Source organism: Citrus sinensis, chromosome 6, assembly GCF_022201045.2.
Source record: "Citrus sinensis cultivar Valencia sweet orange chromosome 6, DVS_A1.0, whole genome shotgun sequence".
Taxonomy (NCBI): domain Eukaryota; kingdom Viridiplantae; phylum Streptophyta; class Magnoliopsida; order Sapindales; family Rutaceae; genus Citrus; species Citrus sinensis.
The window spans coordinates 22,881,786-22,895,617 of record NC_068561.1 but is presented as its reverse complement, the minus strand read 5'-3'; the positions used below and the strand labels follow the sequence as shown (position 1 = coordinate 22,895,617).

The 13,832-nt window shown below is 35.2% G+C and overlaps 2 protein-coding genes across 3 annotated transcripts; one reads left to right on the top strand and one right to left on the bottom strand.

Moving 5' to 3' along the window:
* Positions 1–6: 6 nt before the first annotated feature.
* Positions 7–5,249, bottom strand: LOC102622377 (THO complex subunit 4D). 2 transcript variants are annotated; one of them, XM_006482045.4, is made up of 7 exons: positions 5,018–5,249; positions 4,188–4,432; positions 3,180–3,323; positions 3,027–3,095; positions 1,958–2,145; positions 1,323–1,373; positions 7–446 (listed from the first exon to the last, which is right to left on the bottom strand). In XM_006482045.4, the coding sequence occupies exons 2-7, from the start codon at positions 4,389–4,391 to the stop codon at positions 230–232; spliced, it is 873 nt and encodes a 290-aa protein (XP_006482108.1). In that variant the 5' UTR covers positions 4,392–4,432; positions 5,018–5,249; the 3' UTR covers positions 7–229. The 2 variants fall into 2 exon arrangements, with proteins under 2 accessions (XP_006482108.1, XP_006482106.1); XM_006482043.4 differs by having other exon boundaries at positions 7–449; positions 5,018–5,247.
* A 1,171-nt stretch (positions 5,250–6,420) lies between these two features.
* Positions 6,421–13,715, top strand: LOC102621793 (protein TIC 40, chloroplastic). Its single transcript, XM_006482041.4, has 14 exons — positions 6,421–6,750; positions 6,844–6,952; positions 7,330–7,387; positions 7,504–7,521; positions 8,285–8,558; positions 9,351–9,454; positions 9,539–9,602; positions 9,964–10,042; positions 10,460–10,500; positions 10,948–10,993; positions 11,844–11,938; positions 12,469–12,572; positions 12,677–12,724; positions 13,344–13,715. Exons 1-14 carry the CDS (start codon positions 6,567–6,569, stop codon positions 13,401–13,403), a joined length of 1,284 nt encoding a protein of 427 aa, XP_006482104.1. The 5' UTR covers positions 6,421–6,566; the 3' UTR covers positions 13,404–13,715.
* The last annotated feature ends 117 nt before the right edge of the window (positions 13,716–13,832 follow it).

The window sequence follows — 13,832 nt, the reverse complement described above, 5'->3', positions numbered from 1 at the left end:
GTAAAATGCACAAAAGATATAAAATTTAAGATCGAAAGCAAACTTCCATAAACATCCAGCATCTTCATTTACACCACTCTAGCACATCTAACTATAAAAGGAGGCCGGCAAATGCATGAAGAAGAAAAACCAGCAAGGAGAAAATACCACGAAAGTATTGCAGTATTTGTACAGCTTACTGCTAACACAGACTAAAATACTATTTCAGTTCAAACAGCTTGAAATCCAACTAAATCTGCATGGCTTCAGCATGATAATTATCCAGTTCTTTGTCAAGATCATCAGCTGACTTATCAACTGGATTCTTTTTCCCCTGGCCACGGCCGCGGCCACGGCCACGGCCACGGCCACCTCCCCCTCCACCTCCACGGCCACGGCCTCGACCCTGGCCCTGCCCACGACCACGGCCTTGGCTACTCCGCCTCAGACCCCCACGACGGCCCTGACTGCTGCAAGATCACATAAGACATAAATAAATTGCAGCACGACAATCATGAAAAACAAAGTGATTAATTAATTTAAACACTGAAAATCACACCACAGATAGCTCAAATAAGATATTAGAGCATAAACTGAAGACAGTACAGATTCTTCTATTCACCCAAAATTTTAAAATATAAACTAAACTTATTGCGAGATTCATCACCTAGACAAATGAAATAGGTTCAAGCTTCAGTCTTCAAGCTTAATCATATATGGTTGATTCAACAAAGGAGTTGGCTGGGTCAGCTGCACAAACTATTGACTCAACCCCCTAGAACTCTACCAAGATAGCTGCTCCAAAGTGGAAGTTCAAGCAAGACCCACAAAATGCGGAATTCCAACAAAAAGGGGAAAAAAAGTTGAATTGCATCAATGAACAAAGATACCAAGGGATGAAAAATGAAGACAATATCATCATCAGTAAATAAAAACTAATTAGACCAATGGCCAAACTAAAACCTCGTGTTTACACTAAAATTGCTCGTCAGGCTGGAACCTAGGCACATCACAGCAAACAAGATAGAGCTTCACTGACCAGAGCCTAATGTAAACAAACAAGTATAAAGCCTTGTTTTAGCCAAGCAAACTTTAGCAAATACCAGAATGGAACCATTGATGAATCTTTCACCACAAAGAATTGTCTAACAAATGATAAACACACAAATACACTATCATTATAAAATAAACACACAAATACACTATCATTATAAAACCATGCAGGGACTTCTAGATCAACATATAAGAGCAACAAGGTTAACTGACAAGACGCGATTTCAATAAATCGCAAAGAATTAAATGAGAAAACAAGGCAAGTTGTAGTATCTGTATCAAGAACTTACCCAGGTCCATGATTAATAGCTGCTGCACCTCCTGCATTACCTGATCCCGACCTGCATAACCTCAGCATTAGTAACATACACAAGGTGTTCCCACCAATAGCTGTCTGAACAACAGAATATGAAGAAGTATAATTTCCAAAAAAAAAAAAAAAAAATTTGCGCCAAAATATCAGAACCAAAGCAACATTCAACATTTAAAAATTCTCAGGACCAGAATAATTATAAATTAAACAAAATATTCGGATAGATGCCATATATACATCTAGAAGAAAGAAGTATCAGAAAGTTCAGATGAAAGTAGAACAATAATGGCCAGTGAAATTATTTATGGTCAAATGAAACAAAAGAAAAATAATTTAACAACAATGCTGTGGAACCATTGAAAACACTCATAAATTCAAGCATGATTATAACAACTAACATGGTTGAAACTGAAAAAAGTGATATATCAGCTGCAGCTACATCTGAAAATAGAATCTAAAAAACTAACACAAAACAAATACTTCTAATCATATACCATAAAAGAGTACCAGGTCCCTGACTAAAACCTTAAATAGATATATGCAAAAGAAATTGCCAACAATTTCAATAATCAAACTATCAGCAAAATGGTAAGAAATTAAAGATTTACATACGTCATCACCACTGTCCTCTTCCTCCTTCCATTTACTCCAGTTACATTCACACGAGCTTGCAGAGGTATTTCTGCATTAGTTCCCACAACTTCAATCTTCATCGGTTTTCCATCCAACAGTACATTATTGTATCGCTTAAGAGCTGCAAATGCATCACTTCTTCTGGCATATACCACTTCAGCTGAACCCTGAAACCAACCAGTACAAGCTTTAACAACAGTGGCAGGCAGTACAAGTAATATGCAAAGTCACCAACTATAACATGCACCCAGGAATTCCAAATTTGTCAAACTTATAAATGAGACAATATGTAGCATATGAATAAAAGATATTAAGGTAAGATGCAGCATACAATTAAAGAACCTAACCCCTATAAAACAGAAAAGAGAAGTCATCCCAAAAACCCACACACAAACACAAAATTCAGTGTCCAAATAAGGGAGTTAGGGGATGAAAAAACAAGGCAGAAACAGAGAAATTGAGGGAGATATATCGAAGGGGGGAAAATATAGAAATAAAGAAAACCTCTCCAGACAAGAATATTTGATAATAGTTCTACATGCAAAACTTAGACTAACAGATATGGAAATTCGTGGCCAACAATTGAAAAAAAAAATTGAGCAATAATTTATTCAATGTGATACTCTAATAACGGTCCACTCTCAATGGAGAACAGTTTCAACACTATATATAAGTGCACACCTTTGACAAATTTAATTATAATTTATAAAGCTAAACTGTCTTGGCCAAAACGAGAAAATTTGTAGTGATTTCATTATCCAGATCAGCAGCACTAAAAAGTCGTTATTTAGAACTATAAAACAGTACAAGATGATAGATATCCTGCTGAACTTCATAGATGAAAAAACTTCACACGTAACAATTAAACTTTCTTATGCAATTCAAGGTTAATCTATAGCCATTACTTTTGACATATATCAAAAAATACATTATAAGAACCTCATAGAGAAAACAGTACATCAAAAGACATGAAATAGTCAAAGAAGGTTCAAGACCCCAACCACAAGAATAATGGTGAGAACGTAGCAAAACAGGCAACAGAACTCACACTGGGGCGGCCATTCTTGTCAAAGTGAATGGCATATCGTTTCAGCTCGCCAATCTCAGAGAAAAGCTCCTGAGTTTCACACCATATCCATAAGAAAATATTCAGAATCCTTAACACAGTATTTATGATGAGAATGTATAGCAGAAGCTGTACCCTTATATCGTCATTGGTCACTCCAGGATGCAAGTTGGAAACATATAATTTTGTGCCAACTTCTATTCCAGATATTCCTGCAGCCCTAAGGCTATCCTCAAACAAATCATGCTGCCAGGGAAAGTTCCTGGTTCTGCGAAAAGACTGATAAAAGAAGCGGGAAAAGAGAACCGAGCCTTAGAAAAAGAAGTCAGCTTATGACAAGAAAACAAAATAATTCACCATTTTCAAAATCAAATCAGATATCAGAATTCCCAGAAAATGTGAAAGAAACTGGTATCAAGTAGAGTAGAATCCAGTTAGGCATAAAGCTCAAGCAAGCCCAATTACCACCAAACTGAGTTAATGGTTGGTAGATGGGAGTAAAAGATTTAACCCACTGCTTATAGATTGTTGCTATGCTATGGGTGAGAGCTCCAGTTCTGAAGTTAAGCGAAGGAAGCTCCTTTGCAAACAGGCCATGAACTAGAACAGTAACAGAAATCTCGCCCCGAAGAAAGTCCGAACATAGGAAGAGGATCCATCATAAGCTTCATGTCTAAACCACCAGCCATCAATCACTATTGAGATTGAAACTACATAATATGCATTATGAACGGGTACAGAGAACTCGTCCTCACTAATTCTTATGTGATGTTATGCTGTAGGTGAGCACCATTTCAAAATTTCATCTAATGAAGCTCCTTCACATAAAATGCTATGAAGTAGCATAATAACTTAATGTGGCATCAGAGAACTTCTGCATACATACATGAGATCTGATTGCCAAAATCCCATAATATAACCCTAACCCACAAGTAGAAAGAAATCATGAAGATAGTGATACAAAAGCAACAGGTTGCGATAATTCTATAGTGTCGGAGCCAAACAAGCCTCTTGATTGTCAAAGTAACGTTAGAAATCCTCTTTGAAAATCTAAAACACTGTTAGAGATCCTCCCGTAAATGGGTTTCTTAATCTTATTAAATTCTCATCATACGCTTAAAACATCGACAGTTTTGAGCTTGCCTTGGCAATGGTATATGATGATGGTCGAGCATTGGAGAGAGGACCTCTACGAGCAGCCCCTGTCATTCTTCCACCACTAACACTACCACTTGGGCCACGGCCACGACCACGGCCACGGCGGGCCCTGCCCTGTCCTCTTTCTCTCTCACTCTTTTTCCTGCTCTTTATAATGTCATCAAGAGACATGTCAACATGCGTAGCCATTGAATTTGCAATTCTTCTAGAGAAGAGAATAGCAAGTAAACCTGTAAATCAGGAAAGAAAGATGGACTAAGTATATCACCAAACATTATCATAAAAACGATCAACAATTATGCATGTTTCAAAAATGAAAAACATATCTCAAACAGCAAACGTGATTTAATTTCAATCTGAAGTACAACCAAACCACGATTATGCGATTATTTTCGCAGAAGATGAAGTACTCAGTCCACAAAGTAATATCCAAAAGAAGACCAAAATAGGAAAATTGATTTTGTATAAAATAGACAAAAAGTAGTAATTATTATTTTTAACATGAGAGTAGTAATTAATTAAATGCAAATTATTCCAACCTGCCATGCAAGGCAACTCACAATATTTTTTTAATAATGACTATTTTTAAGAACTAGGAACCAAAACCAAACATGCAGATCTACAATTTTGAAATTCCAAACGAAAACAAAAAGAATAAACAAATTCGACAGAGTCATATCAAACATTCATTCCTGAAATTCGTCACTCTCTGCAATTCTAATCATAAAATAAATAATTAAAAAATTGTACAAAACACGAGCGTAAAAATCATAATTAATATTTCTGATCTGTAATTAAAAACAGAAGATAAGTACCTGAAAAAAAAAGGAGAAAAGCGTCGGCTCAACGCAAATTCAAACGAGAGAATATAATCGGCTCCGAGCTAACTCAATTATGGGAGATTTATGATTCGGGTTTGGGGATTTAATACGGCTTTTTTTTTTTTTTTTCCTTCTTTCCCCCTCCTTTCCTATATGTTATCTTGTTCTGCTTTTCTAGGGTTTCTGAGATTGGCTTTCGAGGAAAGCGGTGCAAATCATTATAGGCCATTGACTTGACCCTTGTGCCTCGAATTTATAGGCTGGATTCGCGCGTGGCGTTTTCCAATCACAGCCTCCCACGCCCCTTCAATGAAGGGCTTTTATGTCAATGGGACATTTAGGGTGTGTGCTGCGCGCTTGTGACAATATTATCATATAATTTACTTTTAAATTTTATTTATTATATTATTATTTAACAATAAAATATTTGCACAATTGAGGCAAATCCTTTTGCATGCCACCGCATTGCACAAACTTAAGGGTCTCGGGTTTGTGTCATGCACTATTTAGGCACATTGTGGTGCATATGAACCTTAAATTTCATCAAACATGTTATTGGTATAAAATAAATGTGAAAAACACCATAATGCCATTTTTTAAACACACCCTTAGTGTAAAATAATCATTTATCTCATGTTTGGTATAAAAGAAATAAAGGTAGGATACTCACTACTTAATTTACAACAATGGCAAAACTCTATTTATGGAGAATTATTAGAACATCACTAAAAACTTCTTCAAATAATTTTTTTTTTTAAATAACATAAGCAAAAAGTGTTCAAAAGAGCTCCAACAAAATGTGTTGTTGATGATCGTTAATGTACGCCGTGGTTAACCTAGAGCAACAAGCGGATTTTAAAAAAATTTAGTTTGGGATGGATTAAAGATTTAATTTAATAATTTCACATTTTATTTTTTAGTTAAAAAATAAAAATCACATAAGACAAACTTTATATAAGTCACACTTGTCCCAATTTTTTAAAAAACATCATTTTCATAACAAAAAAACATACGTCTAAACATTTATTTATCTAACTTCTCATAAAATATAGAACAATTGTGAAGTAAATTCAAAATGAGTGTCAACGAAGCTTAATTGACTACCATATAGTACTTGTAAAATTTAAAGAGTGATAATATATTTATAAATCTTATATAAATTTATTTTGTACAGATTAATATGATATGATTAAATTAATTAAATTAAATATTTTTTTTATATATAATTTATTTTTATTATTTTATATTTTTTTAATCAACGAATTAATGTCAAGTCAGTTTGTATTGACTTAATGTCAAAACGAAAAAGAATCAATTTGGCCCTGGAACAGTGGGCCTCCAAACAAAAGCCCAAAATGACCTAACTAGTGAGAAAACAAGTCAAAACAATCCACCTCGTCTGCGTATTCAGTTGAAACCCCAGCGACCAGCAGAACGCGAAAGAATCACTTCTCCTAAATCCTCAACGGCTGAAAGAGTGTCTCTTTTAAAGCTCACAAAACTCGTGCTTCAGCTTCCCGTCATCTCGCCATTTACAACTCTGATGGAAAATCTAAACATGGCGCTGGTTTCTTCAACGAGTCCCAAATTGGTCCTAAACTACACTAATTTCAAACACCCTACCAGAGGAATCACCGGACCCAGAAGAAGCTCAAGCCTTGCACTTCCCTTCAAGCTTTCAACTTCCAGGATTTCCGCTTCCGCCCGCGCTGGCCCTCATCAAAACGGTAACTTTCTCTTTTGTTTATTTATTGTTTTGTTTAGAAATTATTCTTGTTCATGTGCTGAATTTGAACTTCTTTAAAAAAAAAAAATTACAGGACAAGTGGGTGCTGGTGGTTTTGCAAGTCTGACTTCTTCTGGCGGTCAACAAACGTCTTCAGTTGGCGTTAACCCCAATTTACCAATGCCACCGCCGTCATCGAATGTGTAATTCAATTTTTATTATCATTTTTTTTCCTGAAGGTTTTTAGTGGGTTTGGATTTTGCTTTTGGTGTCGCTAAAAGGGCTTAAAAGATTTTTTTCCCCTCGGGATAATAAGTATAGCCCTTTTTGGATTTTTATTCTATGTATCTTTTATGGGCCGAAAATAAAAGTTTTGGTTTTTTTTTTTTCGGTTTTTTTCCCATTTTCCTCTGAAAGCACCGTCAGTTTCTTTGCTCAAGTAAATTTTGCTGCCCCCCCCCTCCCCCTCTCAATTTTAGGTGCTGCTGCAGAAATTGCTTAAAAAATAAATGCATTGTATTAAGCACTCCCATACACACCATACCATTTGCTTAATTTAATGTTTTGTTTGCTTGTGCAGAGGTTCACCTCTCTTTTGGGTTGGAGTAGGGGTTGGTCTCTCAGCGCTCTTTTCATTTGTGAGTGTACTTGCTTGTGGTTTCTTTAGTTTCAGCATAAAATACATTTTCAAGAAGGTTAATTTTCTTTTTCAAAATTTGTTTATTGGTTTATAACAAGTTGATTGAAATGACAGGTGGCCTCAAGATTGAAGGTAAGTTTTCTCTTCTACTATTACAATGTATATGCTGTGTGAATTATTCTATTGTTGTTGAAGACAATTCTACTACTTGATGAAGCAATGGAAATAAGAGCTTCAAAGGCTAACCAGGAAGTGTGTCCTCTCTGGATGATAACTGAAGTTTGTTTTTGAACTGCAAATGTACTTAATTTTTTCTTTTTGTTTCATAATATGCTCTTTGGGAAAGAATAAGTATGTTTGTTGGCATTGAACTATTGCAATTTGTGCATGTACTGTTCATGTGAGTACTCATGACGCTTTCTGTAATTCATGTTTTGCTATAATTCTGGAATACTACTGTCTGCGTGGATCGGTTGAAAAGTGGTTTCTCTTAACTTCCTTACTTTTTAAGTTCATGCATTTAGCACTTCCACACTATATGGTAGATCTGTTTGAACCGGAAAAATTTGTGGAATTGACACTTGGGGACATACTTGTTGTGTTGCACTTAATTTTCTGACGTGGTAATTCCATGGCACACCCTGATACATGTAGGACATGGCTCTGACGGCTTCAAAATGTTTTTCATTTTTCCCTGTTCAGTGCCGTGCATGGATTTGTACCAATGATGGTTTTATAATGAGAGTTTACCATGTTTAACCGTATCTATCAGATCCATTTGTCTTCTCTTCCTCTGCAGAGTAGCTGAAGGTTCTTATCTTGTGTCGCTGTAGAAGAGATTGGCTATTAATCTTATCTTTCTTTTTTCCATTTTCCCTCTTTTTCATTCTTTCAGCAATATGCCATGCAACAAGCTTTGAAAGGTATGATGAACCAGATGAATACACAGAATAAACCCTTCGGCAATGCTGCCTTTCCTCAGGGATCACCTTTCCCCTTTCCAAATCCTCCAGCATCAGGGCCTACCACACCTTATCCAGCTGCTTCTCAACCTAGGTTTACAATGGATATACCTGCCACAAAAGTAGAAGCTGCTACAGCTACTGATGTGGAAGGCAAAAAAGAAGTAAAGGGTGAAACAGAAGTAAAGGAGGAACCAAAGAAATATGGTAATTAAGGAATCTGCCCTTGGCTGCCTATGAATTCAGAACATATTTATGCTTCCTTGTCAAATGGACATGCTTTTTCATATTCCTTTCCTTTTTGAAATTAAGATCTTATTGTGTCTGGCCATAGGTGTCTTTAGTATAGTTATTTACTAAATTTTTTGATAAATTATGCATTGGGTTTTAATCCATCTTTAATGTTTATAATAGGGGTGCAAGTTTCAAATCTGTTTTTAGACTGAAGCCAGATTTGTTGATCGAAACAGGAAATTATTTTAACATCCATTTGCAATCATGTCATTTTTAGAATAATTGATGTTTTATCTGAATTAAATCTTGTTCTAAACACTTGTGGATGTCCATCTTAATGTCTGATGTTTGCACGAACAAAGTGAGTCATGAGTGAATGATCAGGGTTCTGACTTTACATAGAAACACACAAGGACATGGTGTAGGTCATTTGCATATTTGGCGGACGGCATGAGCTAAAGCAATATTTTGTTTTATACCTTTTATCTAAACAAATTTGGTTTATAAGTGATAAAATTAAAGAAAATTGTTTCATTTCTGGTATTTCATATATTTGAGATGTATTGTGTTAACTTGCAGTATAAAACTTTGATTTCACCTTGTTTAGATTGATGCTAGATACCCCTGCTGTCTATCATGAGTTAAATTCCTCTATGCTAACTGTTGACTTTTCAGTCAATCCTTTATATTCTGCCATTTTAGTGTGCTTAAATGATTTTTGATAATGTTTCCTGTAAGAAATGCTGATGCAAGTACTACTTGCAGCTTTTGTAGACGTTTCACCTGAGGAGACATTGCAAAAAAGTTCTTTTGATAACTTTGAAGATGTGAAGGAAACAAGTTCATCAAAGGATGCTCAGCCTCCCAAAGTAAGTATTTGCAACTGAGCTGGTTCTGGAGGTTACGGTTAAAATAATTCTGTTGAGATTCAATTATTTCAACATTGTGTGAAGGATTCCCAAAATGGAGCTGCTTTCAATTACAATGCAGGTTCTCCTCTGGGGGGCCAATCTGCTAGTAAGTAAAATTTGATGATAGCATTGTTTCTCCCCTTCATTGTACTGCATTGTTTACTTTTTGTGGCACGATACAAATCTGCCACCTTCTTCTATGTATTAGTGAAATTCTGAGATAGAGAGCATGTAGTTTCTGTTAGAGGCAATTTTGTATTATTCTTCATTAAAGGCATAAATTCTGTGTGACGTTTTGCTTTTCCTGGTATCAATTTAACAGATAACTATGAGTTAGTTTCAGGTTTGTGGAGTAATAGGAGTTGGGTGGTAGATTTTAGCAACCTCACATCAACTTTTTATTTTATGTACTTTTTTCTGTATTATTTAATGAAACATTTTAAGCTTGTTCTTATATAAATGGACAGAGAAAGAAGGCAGGTTCCTAACTGTGGATACTTTGGAGAAATTGATGGAAGACCCGCAAGTGCAGAAGATGGTTTATCCGTAATATATCTTTGCTTCCTTCTATCATTTTATGTGTTCTAACTTTACAATTGTTTTGGTCTTGGCTCTTATATTTTGTGTTTCTAATTTTGGTCATTGATTTCATCTGCATATGTGGATTTGAATTTAAACTTCCTGAAGATTGAAATACATACATATGAATTAAAATGTTATTTATCTGATTTCCATTAAGAAAAAGGCAAAAAAATGAGCTGCAGGCCCAGGGTTAAGAATTGGAATAGGAAGTAAATATGTTTGAATCCGAACTTTGTGCTCATAAACTCTGTTTATGTACACCATGGGATGCATGTTTAAATATTTTTTCCTAACTTGGATGCAATTTTAGCTAACTTTATCTTCCATACTCTTTTTTCCTAATTGTCACAAGATAATCTAATTCTATTCAATTTCTTGCAGATCACTGCCTGAGGAGATGAGGAATCCTGCTTCCTTCAAATGTAAGTCATCCTTTCACGACACCTCTTTTTCTGAGAGGGTTGAATGTTGGTTTGCTTCTGCTAAATTTTGTGTGACGGAAAACTGTGTACATCAGAGTATTTTTGTTTTTTTACCTCTATCCTAGAAACAATTACAGAATTGTTTTGGAGGATTTAATTTGTGGTCATCTCTTTGCATCGTATAATTAAGTTATGACTTTAGGGACTGATAATAATCTATTATTTCCGACATATAGACAGCATGGCATGTGTTTGCTTTTTTTCTAATATGTTCCAAGTCCTTGTTCCGCCTTCAGATATAAGTTATAACTTTGCTTATTCTGGCATCATAGTGCTCATAACTTTTCTCCATCTGTTTGTTGAGTTTTGTGCAGATGTATAATTCTATTTTAACTGTGTATAATTTTCTTAATGTATACCTTTTTGGCTGTTGTGATTGCGTAACAGTGATGCTACAAAATCCTGAATATCGTAAACAATTACAAGAAATGCTGTAAGCTGATTTTCTCGATTCCTGGATTTGATTATTGCCTCAGGGAAGCTTTCTTATTATCTTTGGAGCATTATTTGCCTCATAGTTATCAGTGTATAAATCTCTTTATTATGAAGCACTGAAGTCATGCATTCTTTGAACATAGAATTTGCCTCATAGTTATCAGTATATAAACCTCTTTATTATGAAGCACTGAGGTCATGCATTCTTGAACATAGAGATGTTCAGTTAATGTTCTGTTTTCAAGTTTCCAATAGCTTTAGTATGAATATGTTGCCTGACTTCACTATATACCTTAACTTTCATGGCATTTAGTATAGCTATTGTCTATGAACTCGATAGTGGGTGGAGATGGAGAGTCTTAGAATGCCTAATATTAAAAGTTGAAACCTTTGTTTTTCTTTTTTCTTTTTTTTGGGGGGGGGGGGGGGGGGTTGTGTGGAATTTGGTTCCTCCAGATTCAGCTTCTTCTTCACTGTTTGCTGCTGCCGCCGTCTTTTTTCTTCAATACTAAATCTGTTATATACAGACACTGTACTTTTCCTAAATGTTTTTTTAACTTTGCTTTCCTTGTTATTAATGGCAGTTACAGACCATTGCTCATATTTCAACTTCCCCAACACCGTGCTTGTGATACTAATTATTGGCCCAAGTAGATATATTGAATCCTGGATAGTGACTCTGTGTGAACTTGCATTTCTTATTAAGTCTAATTTTATATTGTCCATCTGACAATCCCTACCCTTTAGCTCTCGGTCAAGTAGGCTGCAAATGTATCGATAAATTCTTTTTTCGAATTGCCTGACTTAGTGAATCTAAATTGTATTTCCACAATTTATGCTTGTTCCAGAGATGGTATGTGTGAAAGTGGTGAATTTGACAGCCGGGTGTTGGATAGCCTAAAGAACTTTGATCTAAACAGTGCTGAGGTTAAGCAACAATTTGGTAAGTTAAATTTGACTAGCCTCATGCTGCTTTTTGTCAGATTATCACTGGGATAAGTCTTTGCTATTTGATTCATGAAATCGATGGGCTACTCGGATTTCTTATTTTTGAGATTTTTAACCCTTTTATGTGCTTTCATGTCAGTCTGTAGATTGATTTGACATTATTTAGATCTCTTGCTTCTTACTTCCATGGTTATTGATAAAACTTCTCATTACAAGTTAATTTGTTTTCTAACCTGTTCATATCAGTTTTATGTTTTTAATGCTTTTTAATCATATTGATGTGCAGCAACATTTGAAAAAGATGGGGATGTATAAATATGATTTTCTTCTTTAAGAAGAGGGATAGTGATTAACTCAAGTGCGTAGATATCTACACTGAAAATATAAACAAAAACATTAGGTTTTATGTCTCAATGAATTTAAGAAGTAATGTGAATGTCTTTTGTTTTGTGTAAAAAGTGGTTAAAGGCTTAAAGCACAAAGAATTATAGATGATTTGAGATCCCTTTTCTTGTCATTTTACAGAACAGATTGGACTTACACCTGAAGAAGTCATCACAAAGATGATGGCCAATCCTGAGATCGCTTTGGGATTCCAGAGCCCAAGAGTTCAAGCTGCTATTATGGAAGTATGTTGTCTTGAGTACTCAATTTACCCCAAGTTCCAACTTTACTCTTCTTTTTTCATTTTGGATCTTAAGTTATAAATCCTAATATTGCAATGGTTTTGCAGTGTTCACAAAATCCCATGAACATCATCAAATATCAGAATGACAAGGAGGTATTTTCAGACTTTGTATGAGATAATTCATTATGTCGTTTTATGTATATGATATGCCACCTGGCATTGCCAAATCATTTTGCAAATCACTTGGAATGAAAAGGTTGAATGCAATCTGGGAAGTGCGGTTTTACTTGCGTACGTATGTCGACTGACTACAGTCCCATAAATAACTAGGGAGACTCCTGCACTGAAATCTATGTTTGTTTTTCAGCTAGTTTCCTTTCTTCTGAACTTTTATTTTTTTATCTTTTGGATGGTGTCCAAGTTCGCTTGATAGTTCTGGCTTATTTCAAAAAAATCTCCAACACAATTTCAAGAGAATGCAGATGATAAAGTTAATTTTTGTGAAACGAAAATAGTGTAATGCCCCTTTTGGTCATTTAGTTTATCGGAAGTCCATTTACCTTGCTAATTTTTCTCTGATGAGGCACTGGACTCATCCAGTTTAAAATATACCAGCTTTGCCTTATGGATCACCACCTGAGCACTTCTCACTGACCTTATATGTTAAATTCCGGTTTATGTTTTAAATTTTTTAATCTTCTATACTTCAGTTGTTTATATCTGATCTTCCGTAGATGGAAAATTTTATTTGATTTTATTCCTTGATTCTCAGGTTATGTCTGTTATAACCAAAATAGCAGAACTTTTCCCTGGAGTGACCGGTACATCTTAATTTTAGAGTTGACAGCTGCTGCTTTCATGGGCTTAATGCGTTCATACACTTATTCAATCAAGCAATAGGGTATAAATCCACGTACAGAAATGCATAGTTAACAGACCGACTTTTTCCATGGCTAAAATTGTGGCAGTCTTGAGATAATCTTTCTGAACACACATTATGTGATTTTTCAAGTTTTGATAAGGTGTTGATGTCTCTCGATGCTTATTTTGTTGTTTGGGGCAATACTTAAGCTTATACAGATATATTTTATGTGATTTACGCATATCCTTCCGAGGAATAGAGTATTTATGGCTTGTGCTTAAACTTGTTCGTCTCTCTTGACTCAACATGTTGGACTTTGCAAGGCTTCGACAATTTTGCTGTGCCCCAGCTAGGAAGTAGGAATTAGGAAGGTGATTACAAATAGTTCGAACTTAAAAA